At 54.6% G+C, this 14,708-nt stretch overlaps 3 protein-coding genes across 3 annotated transcripts; all 3 read left to right on the forward strand.

The window, feature by feature from the left end:
- Window positions 1-1,061: 1,061 nt before the first annotated feature.
- Window positions 1,062-5,572, forward strand: CDEST_10181 (Putative importin-beta domain, armadillo-like helical, TOG domain, importin beta family). The gene is made up of 6 exons (XM_062926339.1): window positions 1,062-1,723; window positions 1,806-2,025; window positions 2,099-2,274; window positions 2,331-2,762; window positions 2,818-4,889; window positions 4,947-5,572. The coding sequence occupies exons 1-6, from the start codon at window positions 1,541-1,543 to the stop codon at window positions 5,152-5,154; spliced, it is 3,291 nt and encodes a 1,096-aa protein (XP_062782390.1). The 5' UTR covers window positions 1,062-1,540; the 3' UTR covers window positions 5,155-5,572.
- A 3,669-nt stretch (window positions 5,573-9,241) lies between these two features.
- Window positions 9,242-13,755, forward strand: CDEST_10182 (Putative PAS domain, Zinc finger, GATA-type, Zinc finger, NHR/GATA-type, PAS domain superfamily). The gene is made up of 2 exons (XM_062926340.1): window positions 9,242-13,264; window positions 13,328-13,755. Exons 1-2 carry the CDS (start codon window positions 10,379-10,381, stop codon window positions 13,604-13,606), a joined length of 3,165 nt encoding a protein of 1,054 aa, XP_062782391.1. The 5' UTR covers window positions 9,242-10,378; the 3' UTR covers window positions 13,607-13,755.
- Window positions 13,756-13,887: 132 nt separating this feature from the next.
- On the forward strand, window positions 13,888-14,379 carry CDEST_10183 (uncharacterized protein; the record flags this gene model as incomplete). Its single annotated transcript, XM_062926341.1, has 2 exons — window positions 13,888-14,163; window positions 14,212-14,379. The coding sequence occupies 2 exons, from the start codon at window positions 13,888-13,890 to the stop codon at window positions 14,377-14,379; spliced, it is 444 nt and encodes a 147-aa protein (XP_062782392.1).
- Between the last annotated feature and the right edge of the window lie 329 nt (window positions 14,380-14,708).

The following is a 14,708-nucleotide window of genomic DNA, read 5'->3' on the forward strand; positions in this document are numbered from 1 at the left end:
GTGTGTGTCCCTTGATTGAAAAACGCGTCTCAAGGTCAGGGAGGACGGAAGATCGAGCAGGGGAAACAACAAAATGCTTTGTCTGGGATTTGGCTTCAGGCCGGTGCCCAGGGTATGGAGCTTCAGCAAGACTGCAAGGGATCTTTGATGGGGAGCTCCTTGCCCGGCGAGGCTCTTGTCTTCATGCATTGTAACATTTGCATAGTGGAGCTTGTCATTGAGATTTTCCTTTTTCTCACACTGTTTTCTTTTTCGTTCTTTACGAGTTTCCTCATTTATCCCTTCCATCCCTTTTCTGGGTTAATGGGCCATTGAAACTCCGACGGAATGATCTAATTTGACCACTGGAGATTTGATGGTTGATTCGGCTTTTTTTTTTTTTTTTTTTTTTTTTCTTTTTTTTTAGCGCGGTTGATGGCAGATGGGCTTTTGGTGGTTGGCATCTGTGCGTGGTACGCCTCTGGCGTGTCGTGGCAAGCAACCTGACGATAAGAAAGACGCCGCATGCGAGACATAACCTCAGGAACCGGGAACATATCCGCAGGAGAGTCAGATACGTCTCGACTTCTCTTGATTGGTGATGCCTGATGAAAACCGCCGGAAGACGGGAGGCGAGGCGGCTGATGTGCTCGCCTTGCATCCAAAGAGGTAGATGTTAGGATCACGGTGTATCATCTAGCAGTAGAGCAGCTTGGGTCAAATAGTACGTAGTAGATACCTAGCCAGCCAAATATCAAACTATCCGTGGTGGAGATCAACATTCACATGCCACAACGGCCAGTCAAAAGCCCCAGACACTAACAATTCCAGACAAACCGCCAAGGAGCAGCGGCACACGCACCGCCTATGGAACCCCTCCACGGACCACGGACCACGACGGACGGGGGCAGACCAGCCAGTGCAACGGCCAGGAACAGCATTAGCAGCAGCAGCAGCAGCACCAACAGCACCAGCGCAGAAGGCGAACGGCAGACAGACAGAGGACGCGGGAACCCACCTCCAGCAACAGCCCCGCCAAAAACCTACCAAAAATTATTGTCATTTTTTTGCTTTCCCCTCCACGACAAGACCCCAGTCCCTCACCATCGTGGGCTTGCTGCCTCACTTTTTGACTCCTGCAAGTTCCTTTGTTTTTCTTCCCTCTTCCTCCTCCCTCTGCAACATCCCTCCCCCCACCATCGCCCTCTCCCGAAGCATATCATGCTCACTGCGACCAGTCGCTGCTCCCAGTAGACAGACTGCATTTACCTGTGTTCCTCCCTATCGTCCGATACGCGTTCGCTTACTTTGGCGCACCGAGCAAGATCAATAACGAAAGACAATTGGGCTAGGTACCGAAAAGGGTAATAAAAAAGTACCCCTCAGAACAAAACACGCCGACCCTTATCCGCCTCTCCCCGCGTCACCCTACCTAAACTCAGCCTTCTTTCGTGTTCTCGACGACCTCCCACCGCCCCGACTGTATTGGGGTTGGTAATTACAACAAAAACCGCAAAACCCCCGACTCGACCACGACCGACACACCGTCTCAGTCGCGACCATGTCTGTCCTTCCACCAGACGTCCACGCCGAGCTGTCCCAGCTGCTGCAAGCTCTGCAGTCCCCGGACAACTCCGTCCGAACCCAAGCCGAAGACCACCTCCAGAACAACTGGACCGCCAACAGACCCGAGGTTTTGTTGATGGGCCTGGCAGAGCAAATTCAAGTTGCCTCCGATGCTTCGGTACGCTTCTCTCCTCGACTTCCGCCCCCCTTCGTCTTTCTTATCGCAACCTGGCGCTAACCACCGTTTTACCGCCTTTCAGATACGATCCTTTGCCGCCGTCATTTTCCGAAGAATCGCCTCCAAGAGCCGCAAGAATGAGCGCGGCGAGCTCGTCGACATGTTCTTGTCCTTGTCCCAGGACCAGGCTGCCGCCATTCGACAGAAGCTTCTCGAGAGCCTCGGAGGCGATTTTCAGCGTGCCGTGCGCAATAAAATCAGTGACGCCGTCGCCGAGGTCGCGAGACAATACACTGAGAACAGTACGTCTTCCCCGATGCCCACATTCCATCTCTCATACCCTCCTCCGAAACCTTGAATCTGACGCCATGGCAGACGATTCTTGGCCCGAGCTGCTAGGCGGCCTTTTCCAGCTCAGCATTGCTCCCGACGCCGAGAAGCGCGAAACTGCTTTCCGCGTCTTCGCCACGACCCCGGGGATCATCGAGAAGCAGCATGAAGACACCGTTATTCAGGCATTCCAGAAGGGCTTTAAAGATGATTCCGTGCAGGTAGGTCGAACCAGAAAGAGGACCTATTGGCTACAAACCGGCTGACTTGCAACAAGGTGCGCCTGGCCGCCATGGAGGCCTTCGCAGCCTTCTTCAGGAGCTTGGGAAAGAAGGTCCAGCCCAAGTACTATCCTCTGATTCCAGATGTCCTCAATATTCTGCCGCCTATCAAGGACAGCCACGACTCCGAGGACCTTAGCAGTGCCCTTGTCGCCCTCATCGACATGGCCGAGACGGCGCCCAAGATGTTCAAGCCCCTTTTCCACAACCTTGTCCAATTCAGCGTGTCTGTAATCCAGGACAAGGAACTCGACAACCTCTGTCGCCAGAACGCGCTCGAGTTGATGGCCACGTTCGCCGACTACGCGCCCTCCGTTTGCCGGAAGGATGCCACTTACACCAACGACATGATCACCCAATGTCTTAGTCTCATGACTGATCTTGGCGAGGACGACGACGATGCCGCCGAATGGCTGGCGTCTGACGATGTGAGTGGCCTTCCTGCGCTTGGTGATCTTGGTGTGGATACTGACATGCATCCAGCTTGATCAGGAGGAAAGTGATCAGAATCACGTTGCCGGCGAGCAGTGCATGGACAGACTTGCCAACAAACTCGGAGGTCAGACCATTCTGGCGCCGACCTTCAACTGGCTTCCCCGCATGATGACCTCGATGGCATGGAGGGACAGACACGCTGCCCTCATGGCCATCTCTGCTATATCTGAAGGCTGCCGGGAGCTCATGATCGGTGAACTCAGCCAGGTCCTTGATCTTGTTGTTCCTGCGTTGAAGGACCCGCACCCTCGTGTGCGTTGGGCTGGTTGTAACGCACTAGGCCAGATGAGCACGGACTTTGCGCCCAAGATGCAGACCGACTACTACGACCGCGTGCTCACGGCTATCATTCCTGTTCTCGAGTCTCCCGAGGCTCGTGTCAAGTCGCACGCTGCCGCCGCCCTAGTCAACTTCTGCGAGGAGGCTGAGAAGTCAATCTTGGAACCCTACCTTGACGAGCTCCTTTCTCACCTCTTCCAGTTGCTGCAGAACGAGAAGCGATATGTCCAAGAGCAGGCCTTGTCGACCATTGCAACCATTGCTGACGCTGCCGAGGCTGCATTTTCCAAGTACTACGACACTTTGATGCCTCTATTGGTCAGCGTTCTTCAGAGGGAGAACGACAAGGAGTTCCGCCTCCTCCGCGCCAAGGCCATGGAGTGTGCTACTCTGATTGCCTTGGCGGTTGGCAAGGAAAGACTTGGGCAAGATGCCATGACTCTTGTTCAGCTGCTTGCCTCCATCCAGCAGAACATCACGGACCCCGATGACCCGCAGGCTCAGTACCTGATGCACTGCTGGGGTCGCATGTGTAGAGTGCTCGGCCAGGAGTTTCTTCCATTCCTACCTAATGTCATGCCGCCTCTTCTCGAGCTCGCCAGCGCAAAGGCCGATATCCAGCTTCTCGACGACGATGAACAGGTCGAACAAATCCAGCAGGAAGATGGCTGGGAGCTCGTCCCACTCAAGGGCAAGATGATCGGTATCCGAACCAGCACCATGGAAGACAAGAACATGGCCATCGAGCTCCTGGTTGTTTACGCTCAGGTTCTTGAGGGAAGCTTTGCCCCTTACGTGGCTGAGATTATGGAGAAGATTGCTCTCCCTGGTCTGGCCTTCTTTTTCCACGACCCCGTCAGATTCATCTCGGCCAAGCTGGTACCGCAGCTCCTCAGCTCATACAAGAAGACCTACGGAAGTCCTTCGAACGAGCTCAACGGACTGTGGGCGGCGACTGTAGACAAACTTCTCGAGGTGTTGACGGCGGAGCCTGCCATCGACACCCTTGCCGAGATGTACCAGTGCTTCTACGAGTCTGTCGAAGTCGTTGGAAAGGAGTGTCTCTCAACCGAGCACCTCTCCCGCTTCATCGATTCGGTTCACTCTGCCATCGAGGACTACAAAGACCGTGTTGCCCAACGTCTCGAAGATAAGGAGGGTGTTGCGGCCGAGGACGTGGAAGACGAGGCCGAGGACGTCCTGCTGGCTATCGAAGATGACCAGACTCTCCTGTCCGACATGAACAAGGCGTTCCACGCCATCTTCAAGAATCACGGCGCCGCTTTTCTTCCGTCTTGGGAGCGCCTGCTTCCCACATACGAGGGTTTCCTCAAGTCGGACGATCCCACACAGCGTCAGTGGGGTCTGTGCATCATGGACGACGTCCTCGAGTACTGCGGCCTGGAGAGCCAAAAGTATGCCAACCTCATCACCCAGCCTTTGGTCGACGGCTGCAGAGATTCGTCGCCCGCCATCCGACAAGCCGCTGCCTACGGCATTGGTGTGGCCGCACACCGTGGCGGACTTCCCTGGGCACAGTTCCTTGGCGGCGCCATGCCTTTCCTCTTCCAAGTCACGCAAGTGCCCGACGCGCGGAGCGAGGATAACGTGTACGCGACCGAGAACGCCTGTGCTGCCATTGCCAAGATCCTTCACTACAACGCCGGTTCAGTGCAGGACCCCAATAACATTGTCGCGCAGTGGATCGAGACACTGCCGGTGACCAACGACGAGGAGGCGGCGCCTTACGCCTATGCCTACCTGGCAGAGCTGATTGACAAGTGAGTGAACCGACCACGGCGCAAAACAAGAATCGTAGCTGACGTTTGAATGTCTAGGCAACATCCCGCTGTTGTCAACCAGGCCGGCAAGGTTTTCGTACTCACTGCCCAGGCTCTAGAGGCAGACACCCTCCAAGGACAGACGGCAAGCCGCGTGGTAGGCGCCATCAAGGCCCTCCTGTCCCAGGCGGGTGTAGACCCCACACCTCTTCTGCAGCAGTTCTCGCCCGAGTCTCAACGAACAATTACTTCGTACTTCTCTTGAGTGTCGAGCAATGAGTAGAAAGCTTCAAAAGGAAAACGGGCGCCAATCCGGGATGACCTGGCAAGAGTGTCGTATTCAAGGTGGGGGTAGGGTGGAGAGACAGTTGATGATACCACAGGCACCGGAAAGAGACAAAAGCTGGCCCCCATGACATACCAGAACATCACTGGACTTGGATAGCTGCTGCCTTACCAGGGCCATGTCCCGATATAGGCGAAGCTGGGCGGCAAGGGTTATGGGGAAGACGACTCGAGAGGTAACGGTGATGACAGAAAGGCGGCTTTGGTCACCCCCTTTGTTGTGCTATCACCGGTTCCCTGCTCGCTGGCGCCAAAGCAATGATGCCGATTGATGATATAAAGGAGTGGTTTTGCTTTTGCAGATAGAAATCTATGCATATGAGATATGATCTATCTCTGGGGAGATGACCCATGCTTGCGAAATTGTGCGATACCATTGGGGCCGGACGGGTACCCGTCGCTGATCGAAACCATGCCTGCAAGCTGCCGGACTTGCCTTGCTTCCTTTAGGCGAGGGAATGTTGGATGAAAGTGAAAGTTGATGGTAAAGGATAAATTCTGATCTCTGAAGTTGCCGATGCGGCAGTTCAGTGAGTGGGCGCGTACTTTGATGCTGGACAGCAGAGGGCATACAGGAGACTGATGTAACTCTCAGTCCGGCAACAAGTTTCTCGAACCACATGCAACGTGAACTAGGCGGGTGGCGATGTCCGACACGAACATGTTGTATTTATGCCCATTAGCGGCCCATTGGCAGCACTCAGTATCTGGACAGAGCCTCCGTTTATAATTAAGGTAGGTAAACAACCATCATCGAGGGCTTCGACGGAGCCGTGGCTGTTCGGATCCGAAAGGCCGCATTCTTGCAGAAGTGAATGACGTAGTGATAAAAAAACATTGGGACGCGTGAGAAGGCGGCGGCGTAGGTTTTGGGGAATATAATATCACATCGCTTCCGCAGCGAACTTTCTTCCAGAGTACATTTCATGGGCTCGGTTGAAATCTAGGGGATTAGTTGAAACGGAAGAGCTGGTGGTAGGTAGGGCTAGGTTGATTGTTGCGTCACTGATTGGTTGGGCGGCAAAGGGAGGAGAGATATCGCGGTACCCAAGGGGGACAGAGACGAAAAGTAGGTACCTAGGTAGGTATCCGTAAGGACATGGGCAAGTGAAATTGCCATGTCGCCTATCGATGCACATTTGGGGCATTCTTATTATCACCCACCGACATTCTGTTCATTCCTTCTCCTTGCCCAGCTGTACCAGCTGCCCGGTCTGACAGGTCTACCTACTCCTACTCTCGACTGCCTCAGCGCTACGAGCCCGCCCTGACTGGGCCAGTGAAGTCCGAGACAGAGTCTCTGCGCCCCCCCCCCCCCCCCCCCCCCCCCCCCGGCCGTTGTTGTCTTCACTGTCCACGTTTTAGAGAACCGGCTTGCGTGCTGGAAAGCTCGTACCGGTTACAGGAATGCGATACTGAATGTGTTGCGGGTGTCGCGTAAGTTATCATCCCTCGACAGAAACCGTTTGTCGCACAGAAAGGCACCCTTGACTCTCTGCCCATTACATCGCGATGCCTCTGGGAGGGCAGGGAGGCTCGGGGGCTCGACGCGGCTGTTACGCGAGTTGGTGCACCCTCTAAGCTTCAGGGCACAGTTTCCCTCGCTCTGTTCTAACAACCTGCCATAGACGGCCTGTGGGAAGCCAGGACAGCCAGGCCTGACGGAGTCGCTGCCGTCTCATGTTACTGGTGCAAATGCGTGCATGTGCCGAGCAGCAGCAATTGCCAAGTTCTTTGATGGCCAGAAACGGTATAGAACGGTAGGGGACGGTCTGACGGACTACAGACTTGGGGGCAACGAGCTGCCGATCTTTGCCTCATGCGGGGTCCTCGTTGGCTCGTCACATGGCATTGAAGGGCTGCTGGCCTTGTTGGCGCACGGGAAAGCGAGGGACTACACGCCTCGGAGGCACCTTTCTTTGTGCAAGAGGGTGTGATACGTGTTTGGTCAAGCAAGGCATTGAGTTCATGGGTCTGATAGGCTGTTGGTTGCTGTTGGCTTCGTCGAGGCGGAAATACTGAAGGCGCAGAGCGTCAGAGCTTGACGCAAGATGGGGTATACCATCGTACCGCCGTGCTGGTAGGAGCTCTGAGAAGGCTAAACGGCCAAGAAGAAAGGCTGCCGATAATACCGCGAGTCAGATGATCAGATGAGTACCGATCAGTCCAACGGGACGACGACGGGCAGATCGCGAGGAACACAGGCACGGCGACTGCGAATGTGCGCACTTTGTGCGGAATGGAAAACAGGTGTTAGTCGAAGGCGTTTGCTGTGTAGGAAGACTGCGGTGACAGCTGCCATAGGAGCACTGCGGCGGATGCGGAAAACCTCAGTCACTCAGGAGTGCGGATCGGGTTGAGGGATTGCGCTCGTCTGGCGAATCTGGACTCTCTCGCGAAAATGTTAGTGAAGTACACGGCCACCGGCGGTTCGTCCTGCTGAGCTTGGACGCATGATGAAATGGGCTGTGATTGGGAGAGACGAGACATATGACGACATTGATTTCTTTAGGCGAAAGCTAGCTTTGTCTGCCCGCAGCCCCACGCTCCCTGTACGATTACCCATCGAGTGGGCTTCATGACCGCAAGGGAAGAAATCAACCACTTAATCTCCAGTCCCCTGTCGAACGTCGGGAAGTTTATCGAGGCGCACAACGACAGCAACGGACTCGAATTAGAATGCGTCTCTGGCTTTGGTCGGGCAGATTCTAAGCACAGGAAACTGTTCGGACTGCTACAGAGGAGTTTGGCTGCGAAGCTTTTCGAAGACCATACTTCCGGTACTTCTCAGCACCTACTTTCCGGTGCTCCAAGCCCTCTCTGTCCGTACTACCTATGTATGCACAAAGCCTCGCGAGGTACTGCCGGACAGTCAGTGCCGTATATTTTTCTTTAGGATATCAGTGGGGGTACGAGTAAATGTGCCTCCTCCGCTCGCACTCACGCATCAGTCATCATCGTCAATTGCTAGTCTGCCAGTCGCTCATGACACCATTAACCCACAGCAGTCGCATGTCGTGCTGCTCGGATTCCTCAGACCCAACTTGTGCATCCCGCGTCTCGCAGCTCGGCATACACCAAGCTGCAGTAGTGCACTGCTCCCGTTTCCAGCTGCTGTGATGGTAAGCGTTTCAACACTCAGCTCGCCCACCTTGCACAAGGGTACAGAGTACACACCACTCAATTCAGAGGTGTCCACTCCTTGGCTTATGGACAGGCCGAGAAACCTCTGAAGTGTTGAAGTCCCGCTTCATCTCAGCTCTACAGAGGGCAGACGCATAAAGCGCCTCCAGAGTACATGGTCCATGGCTACAGGTAGGTGCCTAGCTGAACTTCCTTCTCGGCCTATCTTAGGTGAGGTGCCTTAGTTCACTTGAATCCACCATTGCGCATCCCTTCCGCAGCCTCTAGCTGCAATCTACCGCTCACTCGAAACGTACGGATACTGCGCGGACAGTCCCGAGTGCATCATTCCAGCTATTTGGGACCGTCTGCGCCCTGAGCCTTGGGTCTTGGGCACTCGTTCGGGTCCAGCAGATATGGGCGCGATGGGACAACTAGGGTAGAGAAGCATGCAGCTACCCGTTCGCTGGGCCCCTCTGCAAGAATGCCACCGTCTTAAGGGGTGTGCTTCTGTGACGCCATATAATTCATAGAATACCATTAAATGGAACGTCGACATGGGACACACAGGCGGCCGGGCTCCGACGAAGGCAGCTGTGTTTCGCCCAGCGCGGTTGTTCTTGCTCAAAGATACTTATCACCAGTGATGTTTGGCCTGCAGAGGAAAAAAGAGAGAACTGGGCTTCGATCCGATTCCGGTCTTCAGCATGTGGTTATCCGGTGCGACGAGACAGTAGACCTCTTCATACAATGCATAAGCTGAATACATCCAGATGTTCGATGATGTTTATACCGCTATTGAGTATCACTTGTCCCAGTAAACCACTCACAGTGCCTGGTCCAATGCACACCCACCTCGATTGAAACAGCCTGAAAACAGGGGGTTGAAAGTAAGAACGGAGAAAAGAAGAAAAAAGACGGACGGGCGAAATTCAAAGAATGCCCATGATAATTTTTAACCACTTGCGGGGTGTTGGGTGCCGGAGAAGCCACACCGGGCATGCCTTGCCTGTCCTTCCTTCCTTGTCCCTGCAACACTCCCACTCACACTGCGTGACTGTTCTTGAATGTTACAGCCCAAGCTCCTCTTTCGGGCCTCTTCTCGTCCCCCCAGTCTCCGTCTCTCTCGCGCGTGCGCGTGCCCCCTCTTGCTCGCTCTGCTCCCATCCGCTCTTCTTGTGTGTTTCTTCCCATTCCTCGGAGGTCAGTACCGAAGCCCAACATGAAAGTCCGCTGCAACGCCAGGAACTTATCTCTATACCTGTTCACTAACACACAAGTTGCCTCTCGGTAGAAGGTACACCAAGCCAAGGCCCACCGCGCACATTATATATGCGCTGCGTTACGACGAGCGGCCCTAAGCCCCTTCCTAGGACATTCGCGCCGCCGCCGCCCCCAATTTTCCCCCTCCCCTCCTTTTCTACTACCCAGTACTAAGGTCTGTATGCCTACGCCTGATACAATCACCGAATCTCCAGCAACTCCATCAATCTACTCCTCCCCGCAAGAAACCCAATCTGCGTCCTACCACGGCTTTCCACCACTCCCGTTTGCCGACACGCCCATCGCCTACTCCTCGAGACGATCCCACAAAATCGCCTGCCGAAGCCATCGTGTTTTCCCACTCGCCGCCCCGGCTCGACTCGACGACTGCACCGTTCCATGCCGCCCTGAATTGAACCGCAAATCCATACGATACTGGGCAGTATTCATTCGCTACAGCCTCCTTTCGCCACAGCAGACCAACTTTTGCATTCTCGAACCAACCTCTTCATCCGTCTTGCTCGATACTTCACCTGCCTCGAACCAGGCAAAACCGAGGGCCGCGACGCGATACCTTCCCTGAACGGATCCACTGCTCGCACCGTCCAGGACGACGCCTTGGAAGACCTCAAACTGCAAATTGCACAGCTGAACCGTCAGACGTACTAGAAGACTTCTAAACCCCACCAGAGACAACCGACCAACCGACCTGGGCCTTGGTTTGACGAGAAAGCCTCTCCGAGACAAATGCGCTCACCATGGAGGCCTTTTATTCCCAGCTCACTCCCCAGGAGCTACAGCGACAGTTGTCGCAACAGTCCCAGCAGCAGCGCCAGCAGCGCCAACAACAGGGTACAGGACATCCAGGCGGCCAGGCTTACCAGCAGATGAACCAAGCTCACGGAATGTCCATGATGGGTACCACCGGCGACTCTCGTGGCACCGGCGATTCCCTCGACGACATTATTCGAGACAACCATCACGAACTTCAACGCCGTCGTAGCATAAATCAGCCATACATGCCCTCGGGCCAGAACGCCCAGAACGCCGGCCCCGCCAGGAGACTGTCCATGATGGAATTTGGCGCCGACGACAACCAGATGCTCCACTACCCTTTCCAAAATCCGGCAATGAACGGTGAGTTCACCAATATGGCTGGCCGGATGGACAACGGCATGAACGGGGGCGTGGACAACACCATGTCGAACAGCATGGGCGCCATGGGCAACGGCGGGCCTGGGAATATATCGATACCGGCCACCATGGATGCATACTCCGCTCACGACGGCCTGCAAATGTCGCCGACCAACGCCTTCACCACTTTTTCACCTGACATGATGAGCTCCATGATGCCGCCAAACTACCCCAACATGTCGGTTCATTCGATGCCTACGACAACGAGCATGAATATGTATGGCCAAACCTCAATGACCAACGCATTCCCGAGTCCTCTGAATACAAACTCCAACGACTTGACTATGGACTTGGGCGCCGATGAAACAACATCTGCAACAGTATCACAAAGCGCCCTCGACACTCCCCCACTGGACATGAACAATGGGGACAGCGACTCTGTGAACATGGGCCAACATTATCAACCATCGGGAGACCCTTCGTCCCGGGCCAACAGCCAGTCGGTCAGCTTTCGCCCGAACCCCAGCGGACCTTCTCAGGCAACGCCGTCTTCACTGTCACGTGAGATGTCGAGTAACTCGGGCCAGGCTTCATCACAATCCTCCAACAATCGGTCTTCGTCCATGCCCACAAGCCAGGTCGCCGCCGCCCCCCTGACCGACGACACCTCGCCGGCTGCGGGACCAGAGACTCCCCGCGCCGAGTCCAAGGAGAAGAACGTCTACTCCAAGAGTGGCTTTGACATGCTTCGGGCGCTATGGTACGTGGCGACGAGGAAAGATCCCGAAATCCATCTGGGTGCCGTGGACATGTCCTGCGCCTTCGTCGTTTGCGACGTCTCATTGAACGACTGTCCCATCATTTATGTCTCCGACAACTTCCAGAATTTGACGGGATACAGCCGTCATGAGATTGTCGGGCAAAACTGTCGCTTCCTTCAGGCCCCCGATGGCAAGGTGGAGGCCGGCTCCAAGCGCGAATTTGTCGACGACGCGTCCGTCTACAACCTGAAGAAGAAAATTGCCGAGGGTCGCGAGGTCCAGCAGAGCTTGATCAACTACCGCAAGGGCGGAAAACCTTTTCTCAACCTTTTGACTATGATTCCCATTCCCTGGGACGACCCAAACGAAGTTCGTTTCTTCGTTGGATTCCAGATCGATCTTGTGGAGTGCCCGGACGCTATCGCTCAAGGTCAGGAGGCTGGCGGCGTCAAAGTCAACTACAAGCACAGCGATATTGGCCAGTATATCTGGACGCCTCCGACGGTGAACGCAGTCGAGCCCGAGAATGGGCAAACCCTCGGCGTCGACGATGTGTCCACACTGCTGCAACAGTTCAACCCAAAGGGCGTGGTGTCTGATTGGCACAAACAGTCGTGGGACAAGATGCTGCTCGAGAACACTGATGACGTGGTGCACGTCCTGTCACTCAAAGGGCTCTTTTTGTATCTTTCCCCGTCTTGCAAGAGGGTCCTGGAATACGACGCCACCGAGTTGGTCGGCAACTCCCTCTCAACCGTTTGCCATCCCTCTGACATTGTTCCCGTTACTCGAGAGCTCAAGGACGCCACCGCTGGCAATTCCGTCAACATTGTTTTCCGCATCAGACGCAAACAGAGTGGTTACACGTGGTTCGAAAGCCATGGCTCGTTGTTCTTTGAACACGGCAAGGGCCGGAAGTGCATTATTCTGGTGGGAAGAAAAAGGCCTGTCTTTGCACTGAGCCGGCGAGACTTGGAAGCACACGGAGGCATCGGCGACAGCGAGTTGTGGACAAAGATCTCGGTCTCGGGAATGTTCCTGTTCGTCTCGTCCAATATTCGATCTCTGCTCGATCTGCAGCCAGATACCCTCATCGGCACCAGCATGCAGGAGCTGATGCGCAGAGAGAGTCGTGCCGAGTTTGGCCGAGCGATCGAGAAGGCTAGGCGGGGTAAAATGGTTACCTGCAAGCACGAGGTTCACAACAGAAGAGGACAAGTCCTTCAAGCACAAACAATACTGTATCCCGGAGACGCCGCAGACGGCCAGAAACCGACGTTTTTGCTCGCACAGACCAAGCTCCTCAAGGCTTCATCGAGGGCCATCGCACCAGCAGCTACACCGCCTGGCAGCGTTAAATCCACCTCTCAAGCCATCCCAAACACCCAGCCCACCCAGAACACTGACTTGACCAAGACGGGCCCGATGTCAGTACCAGGCGGCAAGGGGATACCGGGCTCGCAGGAGGCAGCCCTGGCCTCAGACGATAACATCTTTGACGAGCTTCGGACGACCAAGTGCTCCAGTTGGCAGTTCGAACTGCGTCAGATGGAAAAGGTTAACAGGATTCTGGCCGAAGAACTGGGTGGTTTACTATCAAACAAGAAAAAGAGAAAGCGGAGAAAGGGAGTTGGCAACGTTGTCCGTGACTGTGCCAACTGCCATACGCGCAACACACCCGAATGGCGCAGAGGGCCGAGCGGTCAAAGAGACCTGTGCAACAGCTGCGGCCTACGCTGGGCGAAGCAGGTGAGAAGCACTGAGCCCTCTGTAGTAGATCGACTGGAGGACCACGATGTTAATGAGGTATAGGTTGGTCGGGTTTCGCCGCGTAATTCATCCCGAGGGGGTGGAAACACCAACATCGACGGACAAAGCAAAAAATCGAACTCACCAGTACACTCGTCTCAGCTTCAGAACGAAGTTAAGGCGAGCAGTAGTACGCCGGCTCGACCCAGCGACGGGTCGTCTGGCAACGCAACGCCCGCAACTTCGGTTTCCGTCTCCAAAAGCCACACTAACATGCCCCCTCCCAGCCAGCCTCTCCTCGAAGGTGGCAGCGGCGGTGGCATGACGTCCATACGAGAATAACCAGAGACTGACCGACTGTTTGTCGACTGAAGCAAGTGTTCTCCATCACACCAAGACTCGCCTTTCACATACTCACTTCGATCGCATTTATCCCTCGAGATACCACTTATACCTTTGCTTCTTTCGCTTCTTTTCGCGCCAATGGCGATGGTTGGTGGAATTGCCACTGCCTCGGGCCGACTTCAGTAAGGGAGCGTATTGGTCTGGCGAATTTCTTTACTGATTTACCATCTAAAAAAACATACGAGGCGTTCTCGGATGGATAGGGAGCACCAAGAACCATGTTGCAGGCGGCTTGCGGCTATTCATTTACGGCCGGAACTGACCAGCTTTCGCTACCATGTCGACATCATTTTGTATGGATGGGCATCTTCTGGGCTCCTCTTCACAGGGTGGGGAAAAGCAGTCCTTTACTGCTGCGGAATGATTCACATCACGGATATGTGGATACGGTTTACAACCTGCCTTGGAAACTGGCAAATGGTTGGCTTTACAATGCGGGCTGGGTCGAGAAAAAGAAGCAATGGAGTACTATGAGATGCTGTTGGGAGCGGCTGGTTTATACTTATTTTTAACTTCTACACCTCTCTTTTATTTTTTCAAAGACCCCACCTCCCCAAACCATCCATCTCTCATCCTACTTCTCTCAGGGTCGTCGGGAACCGGGAGGGTTGATTTCAAGAGGACTCTGTCTTAGAAGCTTGGGATGTGGAGGAGAAGGCGCCGGGATGCGGGGGGTCCACCAGCTAAGATCTGTGGCAATTTACACGTAACGAGATGTAGCTGAACAAAATATATCCCATGGATTGTATTTTGTCCTATTTAGACTGCTGCGCTGCTGTGTGATAAATGCGGCACCATGATCACGCGCCGAGCAAATCAAGCTGTCGAGGAGTGAATTGATGGCATTTGTTATACAGTTCGGGGGTGTTCAGTTCCGTGTCGAGGGTTCGGTTTCTACCTGTTCAGCCACATCCCAGTCAGTGATCATCACAAGGCCACTGACAAGCTTTCGTCTCTAGGAGAGGGGTAGACGGCAGTTCACCTTGGATAAACCATCCTACCGCGGGATGAGGAAAGTTCAGCCACCAGACGGTGACGG

Source organism: Colletotrichum destructivum, chromosome 6 (assembly GCF_034447905.1).
Source record: "Colletotrichum destructivum chromosome 6, complete sequence".
Taxonomy (NCBI): domain Eukaryota; kingdom Fungi; phylum Ascomycota; class Sordariomycetes; order Glomerellales; family Glomerellaceae; genus Colletotrichum; species Colletotrichum destructivum.

Coding starts and splice junctions, on each gene's coding strand:
- CDEST_10181 (XM_062926339.1), top strand. CDS start 1,541: ATGTCTGTCCTTCCACCAGACGTCCACGCCGAGCTGTCCCAGCTGCTG. Junction 2,763..2,817: donor AATGGCTGGCGTCTGACGAT/GTGAGTGGCCTT, acceptor ACATGCATCCAG/CTTGATCAGGAGGAAAGTGA. Junction 4,890..4,946: donor CTGGCAGAGCTGATTGACAA/GTGAGTGAACCG, acceptor TTGAATGTCTAG/GCAACATCCCGCTGTTGTCA.
- CDEST_10182 (XM_062926340.1), top strand. CDS start 10,379: ATGGAGGCCTTTTATTCCCAGCTCACTCCCCAGGAGCTACAGCGACAG. Junction 13,265..13,327: donor GCCTACGCTGGGCGAAGCAG/GTGAGAAGCACT, acceptor AATGAGGTATAG/GTTGGTCGGGTTTCGCCGCG.